General features: G+C 32.7%; 1 protein-coding gene across 1 annotated transcript; it reads left to right on the forward strand.

The window, feature by feature from the left end:
• Window positions 1-922: 922 nt before the first annotated feature.
• On the forward strand, window positions 923-1,498 carry LOC130465444 (uncharacterized). The gene has a single exon (XM_056834202.1). It carries the CDS (start codon window positions 923-925, stop codon window positions 1,496-1,498), a length of 576 nt encoding a protein of 191 aa, XP_056690180.1.
• Window positions 1,499-13,222: the final 11,724 nt, after the last annotated feature.

The following is a 13,222-nucleotide window of genomic DNA, read 5'->3' on the forward strand; positions in this document are numbered from 1 at the left end:
ATCGGAATTATTGCCGGAAACGGAAATATTGTCAGAATCGGAAATATTATCGGAATCGGAAAATAATTCCGGAAACGGAAATATTAAATATTTGTTCGAAACGGAAATTAATTCCGAAATCGGAAATATTAAATATTGTTCGTATCGGAAATGAATTCCGGAATCGGGAATTTAATCGGAAGCGTATCGTACGAATTAGCATCGGATGAAGCCCGCTAGACGAAGGCCCAGCACGAAGCCAGGCCATCGCCCAGCGAGCCGCATGCACCAACGCACGCCTCGACCAGGCCCGGCCAAGGGCGCGCGCGCGCAGCACAGCAGCGTTGGCTGTGCGCCTGTCGTGGGACGCAAGGCCTGCACGGGTGCATGGCTTGTGCAATGCTTGTGCGGGAAATCCTAATCCTATTAGGATTTGTGCAAAGATTAAAATCCTAATCCTATTAGATTTGTTTTGTTATTTAGAGTCCTAATGAAGTTCTAACTAGCAAATCCATATCCTAGTAGGATTACAATTCCTTTTCCATACTCCTATAAATAAGTGCCTAGGGTCACAATTTATGGGCACGATTGAAGTATTCAAAGGGTAAGTTTTTGAAATAAAATCAGCCATACACTTGCAATAATAACCGAAATCCCTTAGCACTTTAAGGGCGATTCTAGTTGGTCTAACTTGAGGCGGATCCGGACGTACTGTGGACTATCTACGGAGGGACGACATTTGGAGTCCTAAAGACTTGTTCTTGTTCGGTTCGGGCGCAGCTTGGGAAGGCACGCTACAACATGTATGCATCTATTCTATGCTAAATGATTATGTGTAAATAATATGCTTTCCTGGCTTTATGGTTTTTCCGCATGATTTATGAATTGTCATATGTATCATAACCTAACAAATTTATCCCCGAATACCCTACCAATTACTTGTATGGTGTGGAACGTTCAAGGTGTGGGTAGTAAACCCTTTGTTACCGCGCTTAAAGACTTAGTACCCATTTACAAGCCCAATGGTATTGCGCTTGTGGAACCACATATGGGGGGAAACCAAGCCCTTTCAATTGCCTCGACTCTAGGCTACTCTGGACATACCCGTGTTGATGATATGGGTTTTAGTGGAGAAATTCGGATTTTCTGGAAACCGGATATTGTCACCGTGGAACCTATCATTAAGCATAATCAACAAATTACTATAGACATTAAGAGAGTTGGAGCAATTCCTTCGTATTTTACAGCTATATATGCGAGTCCTGACCCAATGAAACGTAGAGAGTTATGGAATGAACTACGAGAATTTTCCATGACACATAACAAGCCATGGCTCATTGCGGGAGATTTTAATGATACAAGTTTTTCGTCAAAGAGAAGTAGTGCTTGCTATGAGACAACGGGACGAGCAACGAGATTTGATGGATGGGTGGAGGAGATGGACTTAATAGAAGTTGAATTTGTTGGAGCCTTGATGAATTTAAAAGTGATAACGCAAGTGCACGGTGTCTGTTGTTAGCAGATACTTAGCAAATACGGATTGATCCCACAGGGAGACAAGTTCTATTAGTTTTTGCCCAATTAAATAAACTATTTCAATAAACGAAAGTTGATTTTTATTATTATCTAACAAAACTAAAGCAATAATATAATGCAGAATTTATCAATGAATTAAAGGTCTAGGGCATACGTTCGGTCCACCATGCTTATACCAATCCAAGAACACAAATCAACTCGAAAATGAATAAACTAGGCCAAGTAATTAAAGCACATAATCCTACGGCAGGGTATTAACACTTTCAATCCAACATATGCAGTCCGATCGCTAACATAATCAGAATTGTCATTTGCGCCAAGCCTTGGCGCAATCTGAAAATACGATATTTTGATTCTAATTCCTATTAGCTAGATAATCAATTCACGATATTGGCCAATTACATGAATCAACAATTAAGAACAAATCAATTGGAATTACTCGAGCATAATCTATAAATTAACAAACTTTAATGCATAACAATCATGGTATAAACATGACTTCCCTTACTTAGCCCTAGAAAACGACTACTCACTCATAACTAAATTAACAAACATGAAATATGGAATAATGTTGAAATTCATAATGAACAATATTAGAAACAATAATTCAAAGCAAGAAGAATTAAGAAAATACCTCTATATTTATCAATGGAATGTAATGTAATAGGGCTCAAGAATATGACGAGAGAAAATAAAATTAAGCGTGAAAAGAATTCTAGGACTTAAAAACATGAGCCAAATAAATTAATTCCCTTGAAGTAGTTTCTATTTTCTAAAATAAAATAAATAACATAAAATAAAAGTCGTCAATGATTGGTCGATGGATGATGACGTGGCAATGAAACCCGAGCACGGCAAACATCCTAAGCGACGCACACACAAAACAATAGTAGGGCGAAGCATGGCAGCGAGGGATCTCGTGTACCATGCCTCGTTGGCCTGGTGAGACGCAAAACTGTAGCAAGGCGAGGCAACGAAGGATCTCGTGTACCATCCCTCGTTGGCCTGGTGAAGCGCATAGAAAAGCAAAGCAAAGCAACGAGGCAGCGGGGGATCTAGCGAGCCATCCCTCACTGGCCTGGTGAGATGCATAGCAAGCAACAATGAAGCAATGGGGCGGAGAGGGATCTAGAGAGAGAGCGGGGGATGTACATCTCTTATGCAATGCTTGACGGTTAGAGATATGGTGCAACGAGAGATGCAACGAGCCAACGAGAATCTTACGAGCCAGCGAGGGATCTTGCGAATCTATGCACAAGCGATACATCGAGCTAATCATCCGGATTGACATAATCGTTCCCGGAAAGCTCAATTATCCGATCAAACACTTCGCCTTTAACTCAAACCATCTGGTGATTATTCGATCCACCTCCAAACACTCCGAAAGCATCCAAATGATTGTAAAATCACCTGAAATATCAAAGAAAACACAAACAGAGCGAAATAGACCACAATAACGACGACTTATGCAATTACGACTTTAAATGTAACTTATATGAGACAAATGCCTAGAAATGCAACCTAGATTCGCCTAAAATACCCTATACAAATATGATTCATCAAATTCCCCCAAGATAAAATGTTGCTTGTCCCCAAGAAACACTAAACCAAAGACAGAGAAATGAGACGCACATGACTTTCATTAAACCTGAACAAGACCTACTCTTGAGCAAACAATCAAACAAATTTATTGAGATAGAAATCTAGCTCAGATACAAATAGAACCACAAAGCATCATGATCCACAATTGAAACAGCCAAGCTTAGTCACAAACTATTCTCAATCAAGCTAGTCGTCGCAGCATACCTTGTAGAATATAAATATATGATGCAACATGGGGTAAGATGGCAATAGAAAGAAACAAATTTCACTCAATCACAAGACAAACATACCGATCAAGAGGTCTTTATAATAATCTTGTAATGGGGCTAGGTACAAAGTAAGGGTACGGTAGGATATAATTTGGGAGAAAAGGTGAACTACATGTGTCGGCGTGATGATGTCGATAATCCAACTCCATCGAACCATGAAACCCGAACAATCAACCATGTCATAACCAAGGGGAAGAACATAATATAATGCCAAATGATCTTTCTTCAATCCCCTTCCCTTTCATTCAACTATATGCAAAATGAATAACATATTTTTTGAATTTTTTTGACTTTTTTTGGTTTTTTTTTGACTTTTTATTTTTATTTTTTTTTATGAAATAAAATGATGAAAACGAAAGTATAAAAATAAATACTAATGCTAACTGTTACAAGCTTGGGTTCCAACAATAAAAAAACACCATTTTCGAACCACAAATCCAAACATAGCCTCGAACCACCTACTATTGGCTTAGTGTGCCAATCAATCAACATTAATGAAACCATTACGAACACCGAAGCTCCCCCAAGATAGACTCGAGACAAGTAACCAACGGGGCTAATAGGGATCAATTTTTGGAGTTAAAAGAATAAACGGACAAGGCTACAACGGGGGTATGAAAGGCAGGAACTGATGTTTTAAAATTCGTCTGAAGGCTTCCTAAGAGAATGGCCTCTGTCATATGCGGCAAGTGTGAGTTACAACTAAACTACTAATGAATCTCAAGACAAAATCATACGATAACAAGTCACACCAATCACACAAACACATAGTAAGGTGACCTACAAGATAATTGGCAAGCTATTCTTGACACATGCAAGATCAACATCTTACCGAATACCATTCAATTGGTTCACACAATACCAAGCGGCTATCAATATGTAGCACAACCGACTGAATTTTGGAATTATAGCTAAGTTCAAAAGAGGCTCAAGAGAGTCAAATAAAGTCCGGACACGGTTTGAAAGTCAAATACGTACACTATGTAGGATTGCAAGGTATAAAGATATATGAAATGCAAGTAAAAATGCAACTAAATTGATCAATAATGCTAGGAAAGCAGTACATTTTTCCGTTGCACGTAAACTCCCACCCCAATCTTTCGTGGTACGCGTTTGGTTATAACAAACTGGTATCAGAGCTGAGTTTTAGCCATGGATGATTCCGGGAACAAGTTCAAGGTAGAACTTTTTAATGGGAAGACGAATTTCTCATTATAGAAAACTATAATTAAGGATATTCTTATACATCAAGGTCTTCACAAGACTTTGGAAGATAATAAACCTGATTTGGTGGACAAGGACAAGTGGGAGGATATGCAACTACGGGCTACTAGTACGATCAGATTTGCTCTTGCACCCGAGATCATGTACAATGTCTTAGAGGATAATAATCCAAAAGAGTTGTGGGACAAATTGATAAGATGTACGCATCTAAATCATTGGCCAACAAGTTGTTCTTGAAGAATGACCTTTATTCACTCGAGATGGAGGAAGACAACGCAATACAAGATCATCTGAATAATTTTAATGGCTTGATCACCCAGTTAGCGAGTTTCGATGTGAAAATCGAGGAGGAGGACAAAGTAATTCTATTGTTGACATCTCTCTCTAAAAGGTATAACTCTGTGATAACTAGTTTACTTGTAGGGAAGACAACAATTGCTTTGGACGATACTGTGGTGGCGTTATTCGAGACAGAGTGGTTTGTGAAGCAAGGGGATCGTTATCAATCTATGGAGGAGCAGGATTGGTAGCGGAGGATAGTGGCAATAAATGGAAAGGCAAGAAAAAGGCGAGCACTACAAACCCTAACATCAAGTGTTGGTATTGTGACGAGGTATGACATATACAATCAAAGTATCCTAGGTACAAGGAAGACTTGATGGTATTGAGTAACGGTAGGGTTAGAGGTGCTGCTACTATAGCTATTGATGAGGATATGGCTCTAATGGTGGAGGAGAGTAAAGATCCAAAAGAGGGTTGGATTTTGGATTGATGCTCACAATATATTTGTTGTAGGAAGGAGTGGTTTACTTCTTATAAACAAAGTGATGGGTTGTGTGTTACCTTGCCTAATGGGGAAGAGGCTAAGGTTGAGGGTATATGCGAGGTTGAGATCAAGACACATGATGTGAATACTCGAAAATTATGAGAGGTGAGATATATTTCGAGACTTGGTTGCAATCTCATATCTTTGGGTCGTTTGGATGGCTTGAGTTATGCTATTCATATTGAGGGAGGTCTTTTGGAGGTAACCAAGGCTAGGAGTGTGATCTTGAAGGGACGACGTAACAAACAAAATCTCTTCATACTTGAAGGAGGTATTGAATGACCAATTTTGGCTCAAGGGAAGGCAAGCTCCGAAAGTTGTTTATTGGTTCGTGAAGAGACTAAGTTGAGGTTTGTTAGGAATTAAACACAACTTAGTTAAGTCGACAAGAATACGAAACAGACTTGGAGGCAAATATAAGTGTTATTTGGTTTAATATCTTGTTTCCTAGTTTAATTAGAATTGTTATTAGGAAACAAGATATATTTTGGTATGTATCAATCTCTAGAATTATTTAGATTTGGGGAGCAAGTATAATCCTGGTAGACGTGGGTTTTTAGTTTAGCCTATAAAAGGGGGTTTAGGCCTAGCTAGAAAATAAGGGGGAAATACATTGGTGAGAGGAATCATCAATTGAGGGGTTATTGTATTATTTTGGAGGAACTTAATAATACGATAATATTTGAGGGGGGAAATCTAAATTTCCTCACAAACACTTGTGTGTTTAATTATTGTTTTTGCCATTTGTTCTATATTGTATTTGCAAGGTTTGTTCCAATCGTCCGTGACACGCGTTTGGTTATAACATTTTAGTATATAGTGATGATTGATGATTGATGGGGAGTTCCGCAACTGTATCAAGAACACTTTTGTTTGGTGTCACTCGACCCCTCTTATTAAAAATCCTAAATCTGCCATTATATCTATACTAAATTACTAATAAATTAAAAGAGGCTCTTAAAAATATATATGTTATGCATAACCCTCATCTTTACGTCACATTATCCACTCACCAAGTGTAATGATATGTCATGGGCAACAAAAAAATAATACATTGAGGTTCAAACACTAGAACTCAAGTGTGCAAGATAACACTTATTACCATCTTAATCAACCACTAATTATGGTTTATTAATTTTCTATGAATTTATAAATACATGTTAAAATAAAGTCTAAAAAACTAAATTTTTGGTTGACTTTGTATTTTTTATATACTATATTGGAACAAAAAAAATAAAAAAAAGCGTTAGGACAAGTGGACAACTACAAAGAGACATGCTATCATAAGCCAGACACACATCAACTATATAGATATGATGCATATATTTAATTCAGCGCGTCTCCTGTGAGACCAGTCACACCATCAACTTGATGGTGTGACGAGCGCGAAACCAATAGCGTTCCTCCCCTAAAACTATATAAAAAAGTAACAGATCTAAACTATAGAAGTAACATACCTAAACTAAAAAAAGTACCTCATCTAAAATAATAAAAAATAGTAACATGTCTAAACTATAGAAGTAACATACCTATAAATTCGCAAATGTGAACTGGTCTCACCATCAGTTGATGGTGAGGACAGTCTCATATAAGAATTTGGATATTTAATTTAGTATAGCAAATGGGACATCGCTTGAGCCAAACACTAGTTTATTAATTAAAACTAGATTAGATCCCGTGCACGCACGGATTATGATAATTTTTTTTTACAAAATATTTAACTAAATATCGCCAAACTACTGCGTAATTATAATAAAAAATTAAACATACTCATTTTTATTTATATTATCTAATATGCATATTATACATGTGTAATATGCTACTTTGACCAACATATCGAGTGAATATAATTTCCATTACTAATGTACCAATTTGACTAAAATATTAAAAAAAAAAAAAAAAGTATTTAGCAAAATTATTATTACGTGATATCTATTATTGCCATAAATTATAATCTAATATTTTTTCCATATATAGATAGTTTATAAAAGGGTAGAGAATAAAATAAAATAAAATAAAATATATATTTTAGGAAAACATTTTTAGGCGGAAAAATTTTACACCAGGAATTGACACGTGTAATTCCTGGTGTCTCTTTTAGTATATAACTAGTATAGTACCCGTGCGATGCACGGTTTATAAATACATATTAATTTTGAATGAAAACTAAACTATAGCAATTGACAATTATCATCCGAAAAGCTTGTAGGTATTTTTCTAATTAAAATTAACGATGGATAGATATGTAATGGCCCCATAACCCGTTCAGTGTCTCATTTAAAAATTTAAAAAAAACCCACTAAGGGTACGTATATAAAATTATTTTTCACTCATGTTCATGCATCATCCGTATCCTAGCCGCCACCCTCAAAGAAAGTCACAGATCTAGACTCCATTTTAGCACTCTTTTCTTTGCCTCTATGTTAAGCTTCCTCAAGAATTAACCAAATTCATCTAGCATTATATTGAATTCCAGACTCATCTTTTGAGAGATGAATTACAAGGTGTTCTTTTAACCTTGTGTTCTTCTGATTCATGATATCTAGTCATGAATCAAAAGGATTAACGGAGTTAAGGCCTCAGTCGGACGTCTCCAGTTACCCGTCCTCAGCCGGACAATTTATCTAGCTCATGGTAATTTTGTTTCGCATCATCTTCCTCTACCTTCAAATTTCAGGCAAAGATCGAAATTTTGGAGTATAAAAGATGTGGGTTTCAACCACTGTTGCCTTCGTCGCGAGATCGGTCTCTTAGCTCTCTATCTTCTTGTAGCCTGTGCTAGATGAAGATGCTCACTCAAATTAATTTTTGCTCTCTGTAACTATTGTAATTATATACTTTATTTGTTTGCTTTACTTAGCTCTCCATAGTTTTTGTTTAATTTGTACTCCGTATTAGTTTCAGGTTTGTTTTTAGATTTTTTGGTTAGTTTTTTGTTTTTAATTTTTTGTTTTTTTCATAGTTTAGAATTAGCATGATTTTCTTCGATTAGTGTATTGTAGTGTAGTTGTGTAGTGTCGCGCTTCGGGTTTGTATTCTTCCGGAGGATGGAGCGTCATCATATACCGTTCGACTTATCGTCTATCTTTGAAGTCTATTCACCAAGTTTACTTGGAACTGGGGCTAGGGTAGTATGAGGTTAGAGCGTAATCTCACTGTACGTGCTGTTCTACAAGAAGTATCTTATTAGCTCGGAGTCATTGTAATTCACCCATTCGAAAGGATGGTGTCAGGTGGTCCGCCTGGGTTTTCTTTCCTTATCAAAAAACAAATAAAAAATAAAATGCATCATCTGTATCAAAAAATAAAGTAATTTGAATCCACCATTTGCAAAGATAGTATAGCACTTTGTACGATTCACGCCTTAAAATTTTTTAATATCAATTTATGCACTTATTTAAAATAAATTTACTATTCTTTTGACTGGAAAATCAGTCTACTTACTAATGTGGAAATGTTTACATTAATATATTAATAAACTACAAATATGAGTATGGACTCTAAAATTCTATTTTGCACTCTTATTTCCTTCTTTTTTAAATGTCAAACAACAAAGAAATATAATTAGATAGTGACACTTTTCAGCTCCAAATTGATGCACGATTCATAGAAGTTTAATATCAGTCCATATACTCCCCACTAAATAAAATCAATCTACTTTACTAAGTGTTAATGAACATGAATATATTAATAGATTAATAACATTATAAATATACATATGGATTTTGAAATTCTCTTTAACATTCCTATTTTCTTCTTTTTTACATGTCCAACAACAAACCTATACAATTTTTCCTACGCTATTTTAGTTGAATTATTTTTCAAAATAGGAGATTCAAATATTTTTTAAAATATGAATAAGTCATATCCTGGCATGTTTAATGTCATTTTTTTTATATACCAATTGATGTTATACAACAAAAAATTGTAAATCCAATTCATAATTTCTTATACTTGCTCCATTCCGGAAATATCGCACCATTTGTTTTTTACACTATTCACACTATGACTTTGGCCATTTTTTGTGACTCGTACGTAAGGAAATTTTAGTCATGTGGAGTCTTGTTAGATTCGTATCGATATATATTTTCTAAATAATTTTTTTTTTATTTTTTACTTGCATACAATTTGATATATTAAGAGTCAAAGTAATGGTTAAATGAGTAAAAGTCAACAATGGTGCGATATATCTGGAACGGAGGAAGTACATATTTTTTAACTTGCAACATAGTCCCGCGATACACAACTTACAGAGAAGGTAAAGAAAAAAATACCAATATAAACATATAACTTGAAATCCGAATCACATAATGTACTCTCCTCACATATGTTTAATTTTTAGTTAAATTGTTAATTTGCATATTATAGCCTCTTTAAACAGGCTTTGTTTGGTTGATATATACGGAACAATATATATTGAATTGGATCTTTTCATAATGAGCTATATTGTTCATATGATCTATTTTTATGTGGTATAATAAAAAAACTATAAAAAATATATTTCAGCTATCTATACAATAATAGTGGCAATAATATATCAGTATTAGTATAGGTCGTAGTACACATGTTGTTCAATATTTTTTGATATAGATATACACGTTTTTTTTTCTATAATATTGTATAAGAGATTTTTTGTTTTTTTTGGAACAAATGCAATATTTTATATCAAAGATTGTTGATATTTATTTTCTAGAAGTTTATTGCAATTCATATAGGTATTTTGTATTTTGGAAGTTTGTTGAATTTCATGTAGGTACTCGTTATTATGTACTCCCTAGTCTCTATTAGTAATATTCCAATTTTTATGTAAGTCTATAAAATATGTCTTTCTTTAAATTAAAATCCTAGCTTAAAGTATATTCGTATAGTATACGTACCCGTATTGCATTCGATAATATTTTATATAGAAATGATGTTTGTAATAGTGTTGGCTCCACATTAGTTAGTTTGTAAATTAATAATAAAGTGAAAGATATTTTATTAGTATATATGTTGTAATTTTATTCTCTATAGTTAAGATTTTGACATTATATTCTACATACGTAGTGTATAATAGAGATGGATTTTGTTTAAATATATTTTTTTAATAGTAAGAGAGGAAAATCACATAGTGATATTTGTCTATCTCCGTATAGATTTTCTCTCTGTTAATATAGTATATGTAGATATAAATAGATAAAGTGGAATTTATTGATTGCTTATGTATTTGAAATTGAAGCAAGCACATAATTTTCTCAATGCCCGATGTTATAGAATGAAAATTTGTTTCATTGCCTTGATATGATGAGGCTTGATGTTGTTTTTCTGAGGGAATATTTAAAAAGATGTTAAAAAATATGGTATGAGAATATAGCTGCGAGATTAGTAATACTCCCATTAAAAATACTTAAGGAGAAAGAGAAGAAGAAGGGAAATAGAAAATAAAACTGATTAGTTAAGAAAAAAATTAATTATGATATTCGGGAGATTCTTCCAATATTATTTATGGCTAGTACTCCGTATATATAATTGCTACAAAATAAACATAAGTTAGAAAAACGATATGCGTATACTCCGTATGTAATTTTTGCTCCTTAATTAAGATTCTAATATTTTTTGCTTTAACTGTTTTTTTTTTTTTGTGAGATTAGGCATTATGTTATATGGATTTTTTTAATATACTATTTAATTAAAAGAGAGACAAATCAATGAGTGATATTTGTCATCATCATGTGATATCCTCTCTTTTAGTATACTCTGTATTATATAGATGTAGTTGTAATTTTGACGTATAAAAAAATATAGATATTATAAAATAGTACAATCAATGACGGTTATAATTATCGAATTTAATTGTTAAATAGTATAGAGTATTATATTAATTTGTTTTATACACTCTTTTTTCATGTTTGATTGATTTTCTAAATTATTTGTATTGTAATTATGTAAGTACAAGTTAGTACACTACAGGAACTTAAATTTTTATAATGAATTAATTTTTATAAAAAAAGATAATCTTATATTGTTAGATTTGTTAACAAACTATAGAAAAGTGAGTTTACAAAATATTCTTCATGTATATAATGAAATCTTAAAGTTAACAAAATAATTACACAATCAATTTACAAATTTTATGTAATAGATATTTTTATAAGTATATGCAAACATCAGCATAGAAGTTTAATATCAGTCCATATACTCCCTACTAAATAAAATCAATCTACTTTACTAAGTGTTAATAAACATGAATATATTAATAGATTAATAACATTATAAATATACATATGGATTTTGAAATTCTCTTTAACATTCCTATTTTCTTCTTTTTTGCATGTCCAACAACAAAGCTATACAATTTTTCCTACACTATTTTAGTTGAATTATTTTTCAAAATAGGAGATTCAAATATTTTTTAAAATATGAATAAGTCATATCTTGGCCTGTTTAATGTCATTTTTTTTATATACCAATTGATGTTATACAACAAAAAATTGTAAATCCAATTCATAATTTCTTATACTTGCTCCATTCCGGGAATATCGCACCATTTGTTTTTTACACTATTCACACTATGACTTTGGCCATTTTTTGTGACTCGTACGTAAGGAAATTTTAGTCATGTGGAGTCTTGTTAGATTCGTATCGATATATATTTTCTAAATAATATTTTTTTTATATATTTTACTTGCATACAATTTGATATATTAAGAGTCAAAGTAATGGTTAAATGAGTAAAAGTCAACCATGGTGTGATATATCTGGAACGGAGGAAGTACATATTTTTTAACTTGCAACATAGTCCCGCGATACACAACTTACAGAGAAGGTAAAGAAAAAAATACCAATATAAACATATACCTTAAAATCCGAATCACATAATGTACTCTCCTCACATATGTTTAATTTTTAGTTAAATTGTTAATTTGCATATTATAGCCTCTTTAACAGGTTTGTTTGGTTGATATATACGGAACAATATATATTGAATTGGATCTTTCCATAATGAGCTATATTGTTCATATGATCTATTTTTATGTGGTATAATAAAAAAAACTATAAAAAATAAATTTCAGCTATCTATACAATAATAGTGGCAATAATATATCAGTATTAGTATAGGTCGTAGTACACATGTTGTTCAATATTTTTTGATATAGATATACACGTTTTTTTTTCTATAATATTGTATAAGAGATTTTTTGTTTTTTTGGAACAAATGCAATATTTTATGTCAAAGATTGTTGATATTTATTTTCTAGAAGTTTATTGCAATTCATATAGGTATTTTGTATTTTGGAAGTTTGTTGAATTTCATGTAGGTACTCGTTATTATGTACTCCCTAGTCTCTATTAGTAATATTCCAATTTTTATGTAAGTCTATAAAATATGTCTTTCTTTAAATTAAAATCCTAGCTTAAAGTATATTCGTATAGTATACGTACCCGTATTGCATTCGATAATATTTTATATAGAAATGATGTTTGTAATAGTGTTGGCTCCACATTAGTTAGTTTGTAAATTAATAATAAAGTGAAAGATATTTTATTAGTATATATGTTGTAATTTTATTCTCTATAGTTAAGATTTTGACATTATATTCTACATACGTAGTGTATAATAGAGATGGATTTTTTTTAAATATATTTTTTTAATAGTAAGAGAGGCAAATCACATAGTGATATTTGTCTATCTCCGTATAGATTTTCTCTCTGTTAATATAGTATATGTAGATATAAATAGATAAAGTGGAATTTATTGATTGCTTATGTATTTGAAATTGAAGCAAGCACATAATTTTCTCAATGC

The sequence above is a fragment of the Spinacia oleracea genome, chromosome 1 (genome assembly GCF_020520425.1).
Source record: "Spinacia oleracea cultivar Varoflay chromosome 1, BTI_SOV_V1, whole genome shotgun sequence".
In the NCBI taxonomy this organism is placed as follows: Eukaryota; Viridiplantae; Streptophyta; class Magnoliopsida; order Caryophyllales; family Amaranthaceae; genus Spinacia; species Spinacia oleracea.

Coding starts and splice junctions, on each gene's coding strand:
- LOC130465444 (XM_056834202.1), top strand. CDS start 923: ATGGTGTGGAACGTTCAAGGTGTGGGTAGTAAACCCTTTGTTACCGCG.